General features: G+C 44.4%; 1 protein-coding gene across 1 annotated transcript in view; it reads left to right on the plus strand.

Annotated features, from left to right (window-relative positions):
* vwa2 (von Willebrand factor A domain containing 2) overlaps window positions 1–12,500 on the plus strand; it is a 54,672-nt gene that overhangs the window by 39,452 nt on the left and 2,720 nt on the right. Inside the window, exons 11-17 of the mRNA XM_063221452.1 lie at window positions 2,111–2,256; window positions 2,991–3,128; window positions 4,003–4,143; window positions 4,481–4,634; window positions 5,522–5,658; window positions 10,770–10,931; window positions 12,472–12,500. The exon at window positions 12,472–12,500 is cut by the window's right edge and continues 224 nt beyond it. Of these exons, the coding sequence (XP_063077522.1) occupies window positions 2,111–2,256; window positions 2,991–3,128; window positions 4,003–4,143; window positions 4,481–4,634; window positions 5,522–5,658; window positions 10,770–10,931; window positions 12,472–12,500 (907 nt within the window). The remainder of the gene's footprint in view (window positions 1–2,110; window positions 2,257–2,990; window positions 3,129–4,002; window positions 4,144–4,480; window positions 4,635–5,521; window positions 5,659–10,769; window positions 10,932–12,471) is intronic.

Here is a 12,500-nt window from a genome sequence, read left to right on the forward strand (position 1 = left end):
ACACACACACACACACACACACACACACACACACACACACACACACGCATATCAATGACCTTTTCTGGTGGTATTTTAACCCACTGTTCATTTGTGATAGTTTCAACATTTGCAGGATTCATTCTCCTATCTCCACTTTTGGATGTGTGCTTTGGGTTTTCGATCTTAACTTCACACCAAGTTTTCTTGGTGGGTTACACATTTTGCAACAATTTGCTACATACGGCTTATAGATTGTGTGTGCATTTCAATCTACATAGACTACGCTTCTATGAACTATTACCCATTTTTTTTTTAAAGCATTTTACATTACATTACATTACTTTGGCAGATGCTTTCATACAAAGTGACTTATTATCGAGGACACAATCATAACATACATCACTTGCAGATACAAAGTACACAGGACATGTACAGAACAAAGGTCCAAATTTCAAGTGGGGTTAGGTCTTTTTTTCTTTTCTTTCTTTTTCTTTCTTTCTTTTTTAGTACATGGACACAGGCACACAGACCCAATGCACAACATGCCTTAAGCCAGGCTCAAACTACACGACTAGCGATTGTGTGTCCGATGTTGGCGTCGGGGTGCACCGCACACTAGAAGAGAATCGCAACTGTCAATCTTGTCGCTGCTCGCAGCCACCGAGACAATGCCCGACGTTCTATTTCCAGTCGCAAATATCAAACACTGTTTGATTTCTACGACTTGCGATCGGCAACTCTTTGAGCTGCCAAAGTTCTATCTCAGAACGTCGCTCACGACGAGGAAATCTTCCCCGACAATCGCTTGCGATGGTCCTGGGGAGTAACGTTCCAGCGATTGTCGTAAGGGGGGTTTTCAGCCAAGAATCGGCGCGATAGTCGTGTAGTTTGAGCCAGGCTTTAGAGAGTCTACCCTGGGTCTGGGCCAGCTCAGGCATCAGTGCAGTAAATAGTGACAAAAGAGGACTTAACTTGCTTCTTGAAGATTGAGAGAGATGATCCTAGGGTGCGTTCCAATATGCGACCTTGGGTCCTCCACTTGTGCTTGTGGCCTCGTACCAGGAAGTAATATGTCGTGATGACATCACTTCAATATCTCCCAAAAGCTCTATTGTAAAGTCTTTTTCTCATTTGCAAACTGGATGGTGAATGAAGAATAGTCCCCCAAAAATTGTTGCGGCTAGGCTGACGGCGGGGAAACTTAATTGTTTTCTCCACGGAGGCGGGGCATCAGCAAAACGTGAGGCCACAAGCACAAGTGGAGGACGCAAGATTGCATATTGGAATGCACAACCAAGTCTTCTGGAAGTTTCTTCCACCATTGAGGGATTTTAGGAAGGATTGTCCTACCAGAGCACTATTGTGATTGCTGGGTGTATTTAGTCTTCTGTGTACATTTTGATTTAATAACACAGACGTGCCACCGCAGTAGACAGACATTTGACAGGAGGGAAAAACCTATCATTATCATCACAGATCAGTGGTAATGAATGTGTTTGACACAATATCAACAAAGCTGTGTTGAATGCCGACAAAGCTGCTTTTCTGAAGGGGGTGGCTGTTGGCGGGTTTAGGACGTCTATAAATCTTTATCCAAAATGAAGGGAGGATGTTTGCATTGCATTCATCCAAAGTGTTGTTTTAGCCATAAGCACAGCACATTAGCACCAAATCACAGACAGACAGACAGACAGACAGACAGACAGACAGACAGACAGACACAGACACAGACACAGACACAGACACAGACACAGACACAGACACAGACACAGACACAGACACAGACACAGACACACACACACACACACACACACACACACACACACACACACACACACACACAGGTAGGCAGGTCAACAGGCCGGCAATGTTTCAATGCAAAACACACAGAGTCTGCCTCTTCCTCTTCTCCGTCACTGTCTTGAAGGGCCCAGTTTGGTCTGCTTCCTTGCCTTAACCCTATTTTGGTCAGGCTACACTGCATTACTTCAAAGACTTATTTGTCTTGCTTCCAATATAATCAATGGAACTGGCTACACCGGACGCAATGCATCCAGTGTTGCCTCTGCTGCCTAATATACTGTATTATGCTGATGTATTATGCTGCTGTCTCCCTCTCCTCCATCAGCCCCGGCCCTGAATCTGGACTGCTCGGTGGATGCCCTGTTCCTGGTAGAGGGCTCCTCAGCCCTGACCCTAGAGGGCTTCCTGCGCTTCAAGGCTTTCCTCAAACGCTTCTTCCAGGCCACCATGGCCTCCAGCACCCCCACTAAGGTGACAGTTTCAACTTTTATCCTTTTCGTTTTTTCATATGTGGGGGCAATCTAGTGGTTAGGGAGTTGGTTTTTCTGTCTTGGTGTTGGTAGGTTCTAATCCCATCGCACCTCTCGCTATACCTCCACCCATGTCAGAAGTGCCCTTGAGCAAGGCACCTAACCCCAAATTTCTCCAGGGACTGTAGCCAACAATATATCCCACTGAATATATAGCGACTAATACTAAATACATAGAGACTAATACTGAATACATAGAGACTAATACTGTATATCACACAGAATATACAGCGATTATTTGCTTTGCTTGGCTTGGCCAAGTGGGTCTGGCCCATTATGGTGTTCCTGTTAGACTGTCACAGCGTTTAGACTGCACATTTGTATTAACAAAGTTATTATTATTTGACCTAGTGGGTCATCTGATGTGTATGTGTAAGGTTGGGTTTGGGTGGGTGGCTGTTGATCACCGGCTTTGCAATGTTCCTGTTTCCCATTTTAGGATTTTGTTCATAAAAAAAAACAGTGAACCCATTTGTGGAGGAATTGGAGGACTGATGAAGACGCTTGCCGTCAAATGTAAATGTTGATGCACTGTCTAAAATAGACAAGTAAAAACAGAAGACTTGTCAGTGTGGTCCCAGATCTTTCCTTTTTATTTTGTTATTAGTATTATTGTTATTATTTACATGTGGTATGTACTGTCCAAATGACCTTGTCTCGCTGTGCCCTGACCAGGTGGGCTTGGCCCAGTATGGGGACAGCGTCCAGATGGAGGCCCGAGTGGGTCAGCACCGGAACCTGGCGGGCCTGCTGGCCGCCGTGGAGGCCATGAAACCCGTGGGAGGGAAGGTTCTGACGGGCCAGGCACTAAAGGTACCAGTCCAGATAGAGACCACAGGGAATATATCTATGAAAATTGTACATGGCTATTCAAATCTTACATGTGGAAAATAAGAAATGGGTCACTTATATACAGTGGTACTGTATAGTACGTACCAAATGCGTAAGTACACATACACATTCTATATACTGGAACATAAACGGTACAGTAAGCATTTGCTCAAGTACTGATGGCTCTTTTTGTCTTACAAGAGCACTTCATCCTAGAAATCAAACTACCCAGTGCTGACCGGCTTCAGCCGCCTGGCCTTCATCAGGGCGTGGTGAACGCCCTGATGAAGGCCAGACGGCTGAAACTGGACCACACCCTGATGAAGGCCAGACGGCTGAAACCGGTCTGCGTTTTTAACATGTTTACCCCAATGTAAAATAAAGGGTTTTTAATACTTCAACTACCTTGACTCAAAGGAGAGTGCTTTGGATACAGTTCATAAGTCTGTCATACCCAGTGTTGTTGTTGTTGTTCCACAGATGAGTAAAAGTATGCACATCTCACCTCACTTAGGCCAGGTGCAGGACAAATTGCGTATCATATACTAGAAAAAGTAGAAGTACGCACACTGCAGCTCCGCTTTCAAGGTTTAAACCTTCAAATTCTATTGTGACTAAGAAAATGTTTGGTTTAAACTTCGGCACAGCCATTTCTGGCCTTGACCAGTAGCAAACCGAGGGGGGTTAACCAGGCTGTTTGGAAACGTTATTCGTTATCCTCTTGGTCAGACCAGAAACTCAGTACGAGATTTGGAAGTCGATGATAATCAGCCTAGCAGTGTGCAGACTTGTGTTTTGTTCCACACACACAATAGTATTGCCTTTATTTACTAAAACCTCTTGAAACCTTTGATAGGAAATCACCATGAACGGCTTCCAGAGTACACCGGTATTCGCTGACGTGTATGATGACCTGCCGCGCGTGGTGGTGGTACTGAGCGCCACGCCGTCCGACGACCAGGTGGTGGAGCCGGCCAAGTACGCACGCGACCGTGAGGTGGGTTGGTTTGTTTGTTTAGGTTTTTTTTTTTAACATTACCTTACATTTTGCAGACGCTTTTATCCAAAGCAACTTACAATCGAGGACATAATCATAGCATACATCAAAGGGAAAAGGGTTGCAATTTCCAAGACCCACATAAACAAATGGGTAAACAAAAAGTAAACAGCAACTTTTTAAAAGGTTTGTGGTCACCAATCATTGTGTCAAAAGGAAATTTCTTTCATGCTCTCCTATGAAAAGATATACTCACAAATCTGCAAAACATGTGAGGGGTGTACTCACTTACGTGACATCCTGTATATAGTAAATACATGTTGTTGTTGTTTTGAAGGTGTTCCTGATCGCCGTGGGGCCCGAGGCACTGAAGGTGCAGATGAACAACATCACGGCGAACCCTCAGCGGACGCTCACCTACCCCTCGGCCGACAAGCTGCCAGGGAAGATCCCCGAGCTCAGGACTAAGATTTGTGCTGTCGATAACCAAGGTGAGGGAGAGAGATTAGCCTTTCTTCATGGGGTGCCAGACACCTGCGATTCACTTTTGCATTTGAAACAGGAAAAGAAGCATCCGGTGGTGGCAGAGACATAACCTTAGGTGCACTCCACTGTTTTCTATGGAAACCAGAACTTTACAAATGCTTAGCTTCAAAGATGGAACTTGTCTATCGTCATGTTGAAAAGGGCGGCTAATTGAGACAGATTACCCTATTGGTAGAAATGTTGTTGAATACAGTAGAGTAGATGGATGGATGAATCGATGGATGGATGGATGGATGGATGGATGGATGGATGGATGGATGGATGGATGGATGGATGGATGATAGATGGGTGGGTGGATGGATGGATGGATGGATGGATGGATGGATGGATGGATGGATGGATGGATATATGGGTACATTTTGGATGCATGGATCCATCCAGGCCTAAATAAACACCAGCCAAACAGTCAAATGCTGGTGAAATTACAGTTTGGTTGGTAGACTAGATCAACTTACTAGCCACTTTGACCAATTTGTGAGTGTGCATTTGGCTAGTAATATTAAAATCCACTAGCCATTTTGGCTGGTGATGATAAAAAGTTAATTTAGAGCCCTGGATCCATCCAAGGATGGATGGATGGATGAATGAATGTAATATACACTACATTGACAAAGATATTCGCTAACCTGCCTTGACTCACATAGGCTACTGAATGGACTGAAGTGCCATCCCATTCCAAACACATAAAGTTCAATGTTCAAAGTTTTTTTTAACTTATCAGAGAAAGATTAGTATTTCCTTGTTTGTTAATTCACACAAAGAAGCTGATTGTATTGTTATTTAACATGATACAGTATATGTAACTCTTTCCACTTTCCGTCTCATGTCACAGGCTGCTTGGGTCAGGCCGTGGACCTGGTATTTGTTCTGGACGCCTCTGATGGTGTGGGTCAACATAACTTTGTCCACCTCACCGATTTCGTCCGCAGTACCTCGGTCCAGTTCGATGTCAATCGTGACGTGGCACAGGTTGGCCTTTCTTTCCCCTGATTAAATAAAACCACTGATAGGTTGGTCAAACAGTCAATCAGTACACCAGTCAGCCAATCAATAGTCAGTAGCATGTGTTTGCTTTCTTTATCTACCTTAGAAGAATTCTGTTCCTTCCGTGTGCCACTGAAGAACCAATACTTTGACAACCATTGAAGAATTTGCACTTTAGCCGTTTTATGTTCAACAATAGCTCTTCATCTGATAGTTGATAAAGGTTTCATTGATTTTCATAGCATTTAATGTAGAAATGACAACGACTGGATAGAGCGAGTCTTGTTTTCGAAGTGTCATACACCTCTTCTCTCCATATTTATCTGCAGCTTGGGTTTCAGAAATATGACAAGGCTGCTGACCACAGACAAGCAATTACAATAGTCTTACTATTACTGAACCTTTTCATCACAATGAATCAAATAAGCCTCTTGTGTTATGCAGGAATGATGGTGGTAGTCAGCGGAGTCGCTTCCAGGGACTCCTGGCTTTTGCCACTCCGCGTCATTTGCCTTTCTGGAAGTCCATCTTCTGCCAGGACCGGGGTGTCTTGGTTTTTCCTTGTTGGCGATTTTGTAGCAGTAAGGGTTTTTACGGGGAGGGGTCGCTAGCCCCTCGCCTTACCCTCCTCCTTTCGCAACCGGGCTTGGGACCGACTATGGCGGAGTTCCGCTGACTACCGCTGACTACCGCTGACTACCATCCTCTCCCCCAGGACCATCACCAGAATCGGGACATGGAACGTGAGGACCATGAGCGATTTAGGGAAGGCAGCTCAAGTGGCTGCAGAAATGAGAAAATACAGGATGTCCATCCTAGGAATTAGTGAGGCAAGATGGACTGGCATAGGACAGGTCAGACTGACAACAGGGGAACTGGTGATCTACTCTGGAAATGAGGGAGACGGAGCACCGCACACACATGGAGTGGCCTTCATGCTCTCGAAGACAGCCCAGAGAGCGCTTACTGGATGGGAGGCTCATGGACCACGCATCGTAACAGCATCCTTCAAGACCAAAAATAGGAGAATTAGCATGAACATCATACAGTGCTATGCTCCAACCAACGACAGTACAGAGGAGAACAAGGACGAATTCTATGACCGAATACAAGCCATTTTAGCGAGACTGCCAGACCGAGACATCACAATCCTCATGGGGGACCTCAATGCGAAGATCGGCAGTGACAACACAGGCTACGAGGAAGTGATGGGAAAGCAGGGCTTAGGTGAGATAAATGACAATGGAGAGAGATTCGTCAACCTGTGTGCCACAGGAAACCTGGTCATTGGCGGCAGCATCTTCTCTCATCGTAAAATACATAAAGCAACCTGGGTATCACCGGATTTATCCACTGAAAACCAAATCAAGTTCAGAAGATCCCTTCAAGATGTGTGCGCCAAGAGAGGAGCGGATGTTGCCTCTGACCACCACCTTGTCTTGGCCCGTCTTAAACTGAAACTGAAGAAGACCTGGACAGGAAAAGCAGGACAACGCCAGAAGTATAACACAACACTCCTCAAGGAACCAGCCAAGCAGGAAGAGTTCAGACTTGCCCTCAGCAACAAGTACCAGGTTTTGCAGGAGTTGCAGGGAGAAGCATCTATTGACGAGAGCTGGAAAACAATAAAGGACACTATGACCGAAACATGCCAAGAAGTGTTAGGCAATAGGAAGTCGAACCACAAGGAATGGATATCAGTAGAAACCCTGGAGAAAATCCAAATCCGTCGAGAGAGAAAGGCAGTTTTTAACAACAGCCGAACCAGAGCAGAGAAGATTAAAGCACAGGAAGCATACCGTGAGGCAAACAGGTCTGCTAAAACAAGCATCAAGGTAGATAAACAAAAGTTCATCGACTCAGTGGCAGCCGAGGCAGAAGAAGCAGCTCAACAATGCAATATGAGAGCACTATACAATACTACAAGGAAACTGCCCGGAAAATTTAGCAGACCAGAGACACCTGTGAAAGACAAACAAGGGAACAATATAGCAGGAGAAGAAGGTCAACGGAGGAGATGGTTAGAACACTTTGAAGAGCTGTTAAATAGACCCACACCCCAGAACCCACCGGAAATTCTTCCTTCATCCAGCGACCTTCCTATAGACTGCAATGAACCCACCAAGGACGAAATCTACAAGACCATTAGACAGCTGAAGGGGGGGAAAGCAGCAGGACCTGACAACATTCCTGCAGAGGCTCTGAAAGTAGACGTAGAAACCACAACTAACCTACTTCAACCACTCTTCAAGAAAATCTGGGAAGAAGAAAGGATACCAACGGAATGGAAGGAAGGATACCTCATCAATCTACCGAAGAAAGGAGACCTCAGCAATTGCAACAATTACCGAGGCATAACACTGCTGTCAGTTCCAAGCAAGGTATTCCACAGAATCATACTAAATAAAATCAAAGACTCATTAGATACACAGCTCCGTGACCAACAAGCCGGATTCAGAAAGGAACGATCTTGCACAGACCAAATTGCTACACTCAGAATCATTTTAGAGCAATCAGTGGAGTGGAATTCACCCCTATACATCAACTTCGTCGACTATGAGAAGGCATTCGACAGCGTGCACAGAGGGACCCTATGGAAGTTGCTTAGGCATTATGGAATTCCAAGCAAAATCACTAACATCATCGAAAATTCCTACGAAGACATGACATGCAGAGTAATAGTTCATGGCCAAGGACAACACCTCACCGAAGCCTTCCAAGTTAGAACAGGGGTTAGACAGGGATGCCTGCTGTCACCCATTCTGTTCCTGCTGGTAATGGACTGGGTGATGAAGACCTCGATAGACGGACGACGAAATGGGATACAATGGACTCTGTGGAAACAACTGGACGACCTGGACTTTGCTGACGACCTTGCACTACTCTCTCACAATCACCAGCAAATGCAGGATAAGACCACTGCAGTAGCGGAGAACTCAGTAAGAGTAGGCCTTAACATCCACAAAGGAAAGACGAAGACCCTGAGAATCAACGCCAACAATCAAACACCTATCGACCTGGAGGGAGAAGCACTGGAAGAAGTGAATAATTTCACGTACCTGGGCAGCAACATGGACAAACTAGGAGGCACAGATGTTGATGTAAAAATGAGAATAGGCAAAGCACGAGTCGCTTTCAACCAGCTGAAGAACATCTGGAAGTCGAACAGTATAACCATCAACACCAAGACCAGACTCTTCAACTCCAATGTGAAGTCAGTTTTACTATATGGATCCGAAACCTGGAGAACCACAGTGGCAACCACCAAGAAGACTCAGACATTCATCAACTACTGTCTTAGACATATTCTTCGCATCCACTGGCCAGAAACCATCAGCAATGAAGAGCTCTGGCACCGAACAGGTCAACAACCAGTTGATGAAGAAATAGTCAGGAGACGTTGGAGATGGATCGGCCACACTCTGCGAAAGCCAACCTCCAACACCACTAGGCAAGCCCTCACGTGGAACCCGCAAGGGAAGAGAAAGCCAGGAAGACCAAGAAACACATGGCGTCGTGATCTACAGGCAGACTACAAGAGCGCAGGCTACACCTGGGAACAACTGGAGAGACTTGCACAGGACAGAGATGCCTGGAGAAACCTTGTTGGTGGCCTATACCCCAGAAGGGGTAATAGGCGTAAGTAAGTAAGTAAGTTATGCAGGAAGTAACCCTCATGTTGGCACGTTGAAGAACTAAGGCATTGTATTTCTCATTTCCATTATGTTTTAGCTGTGGTAAGCAGAAAACAAAGACCATTATCCTTTTTTGATCGTTATATATCCACTGTCAGTCTTTTAAGAGGTTCAGCGCCATTTCTTGTGACTTCTATAGATGTGTTCATAAGAGGAGAAAGCAGCAGAGGAACAGAGAATGGCTTGTAAAAAAGCCTTTTGTTTCCATTTCATTAGCCTCCAAGCTAATTCCAAGATCATTCCTGAGGAGAAAATTTATCTTATAACTGTTTTGTAGAGCGGATTAGATAGCAGATGAAGTAAGGATACTTCATAAATTGTGTTTTTATGCTTTTTGTGAGAGATAAAGAGCTGTGTCTCTTTGTATGGAATGGTCATGGCTATACAAATAAAGGGCTTTGTTTCCATTTCATTAGTCTTAGCCTCCAAGCTAAATCCTATGGAGGAGATTATTGAGAATAGAATTGTTGTGAAGAGCAGCTTAGTCTTCGTAATTATTTCCCTACATCAACCTCCATTAACCGCCCTCTGTTGTGGATAAGACAGCGAGGGATAGACAATTGAAGAAATTGAGTTGGCCACTTAATTAACCTCAGTTAATAGGTTCAGCAGACAAGTTTTAGAAAGTACTAGGGCTGTAACGATTTTGTATCGAGTATCGCAGTATCGTGATACGCTCTTTCAAAGTTCTGTTATTCCTCAGTCCAGAAAACAACCACATGATATGATGTGATGGTGCTGCCAAGCTTCAAATCAATATAATTATTATTTTAAAAAGTTTTTTTACATTATTAGTAACCTCTTGTAACATATTCTACCTAAACGATCATCAAAAAGATACTTTTAAAAAATGGTTGGCTGTATCGAACCGCAGGTCAAAAATCGTGATACGGACCGAATCGTGAGTTGAGTGTACCATTGCAGCCCTAGAAAGTACATTATTATTATTGGCCATCGTTTTAAATTGCCTGCATTTTCAAGTGACCATGTTTGTGGGGTCTTGTGGGGTTTTGTGGGAAGTTTTGAGTTTTAAAACGTGTGGAAACAAGCGTAGCAAAATAATTTCAGCATGGTTAATTGAAGATGTAAGATGAGAAAGATTAAGCATATTGACACATATCAATGACATGCCATGCATGTTTCTGACTGCTGTCATTATGTTCCATTGTTGTCATTATGTTCCATAGTTGTTTTTTGCTAGCCTACTAAAAATAATTATACTGTAAATATATCCAATACTAAATAACTATCTCTGTTTCTGTCTGTCTGTCTGTCTGTCTGTCTGCCTGCCTGTCTATCTGTATTTCTGTATCTACTTCTGTCTGTCTGTCTCTCCGTCTCTCTCTCTCTCTCTCTCTCTCCCTCTCTCTCTCTCTCTCCCTCCGTCCCTCCCTCCTCCAGGTGGGGCTGGTGGTGTACGGCAGGCAGCCGGTCACGGTGTTTGAGCTGGACACCCATGACTCTGGCTCTGCCATCCTGCGTGCGGTGGGCCAGGCCGAGTTCCAGGGAGGGGCGGCGTCCACGGGCTCTGCACTGCTGCACGTGCTCGCCAACAGCCTGACGGTGGGTGACAACAGCAGGGTTGCCAGAAGAGGCTGATGATTTCTAGCCCAAAAAATGCTCAAAACCCACCTGGAAGCTAAACCTAAACCTAAATCCCGCCCAATTATAGTTTTTCTATTTTCTATATATATTTTCTATATAATTTCTATGGCAAAAAATTGCCGTTTTTTTTCTCCAAAATCCATTTTTACCCGCAGACGGCCATCCTAAGCTAGCCTGGTTCACACCAGACGGTGTATGTGTAGCTTCGGCGCCCCCTGGCGGAGCAGAGCTACACACACTACCGTCTGGTACACAGCCATAGAGCACGCTCCGTCTCCAACCAGAAAATAGGCTGAGAATTTATTGCTTCAAAATCAACGGTAACTCACATTGAGGAGTCACAAGACAGATTAGAGACTATATTGACTCTTTAAAGATTAACAGGAAGGTTTTTCAACCTATATTCTGGTTGGAGACGGAGCGTGCTCTATGGCTGTGTACCAGACGGTAGTGTGTGTAGCTCTGCGCCGCCAGGGGGCGCCGAAGCTACACACACACACCGTCTGGTGTGAACCAGGCTAATCCTAAGCAGCCCAATTGGGCAAGAAACCGCCCAATCTGGCAACACTGGCCAACAGTACATTGATAAGTCTAAAATTGCATGATGTTGAATCATTCATGGTACATATGGTCATGTAGCATATATAATTTATGAAGACCACAAGCTCTGGATTCTGGCCCGGGTTCAAGCTTGTTGTAGAAACAAACTGCAGTCTTATGTTATCTATCTTTATCTTTATCTATCTTTATCTTTTTTCATATTTCTGTTGCATACGATTGATACCGTTTGCACAACCCATCCCATAGGTGGCGCCATAGCATTACTCTACTGTACCGTAGGTCAGGCTACCTTTTATATTTTATAATATATTTTTCAATAGTGTTACATCCCACCCATCCAAGGGCAGCGGTGGCCTAATGGTCAGGGCGTTGGTATAGATCAGAGGGTTGGGGGTTCAAATCCCACCCCTACCTCTCCTTACACCTACGTCCATGGTCGAAGTGCCCTTGAGCAAGGTGCATTGCCCCACATTGCTCCTGGGACTGTAACCAATAACCTCTGAATATTTGTCAGTCGCTTTGGATGGAAGCATCAGCTATGTGTAATTGGGGCTGCACGATTATGGAAAAAATGATGATCACTATTATTTGGGTCAAAATTGTAATCACGATTATTTATTTTTTGCTGAAATTTTTCAAAATTATAACAAAATGAAGTATAACCAAGAATGAATTATATACGGGATGAGCAAAATAAAATGAATTGTAATAGTTATGTAAAGGCAATTGTATGAAACTTGGATGGAAAGATTTCTAGCCAGATACACCAACCTGTCGGTATGTCCTGGCTTCAAGGACGCTCTCGAAGGTAGGTCACTATTGCCACGATTAAATCTCGATTGAAATCACGATTTCGATATCACGATTTTATCACAATTCTCGATTATTTCCGATTAATTGTGCAGTCCTATGTGTAATGTAATGTAATCCATTCTAGGTGGGTCACGGTGCGCGTCCCGGTGTGAA

Source organism: Engraulis encrasicolus, chromosome 17, assembly GCF_034702125.1.
Source record: "Engraulis encrasicolus isolate BLACKSEA-1 chromosome 17, IST_EnEncr_1.0, whole genome shotgun sequence".
Classification (NCBI taxonomy): Eukaryota; Metazoa; Chordata; class Actinopteri; order Clupeiformes; family Engraulidae; genus Engraulis; species Engraulis encrasicolus.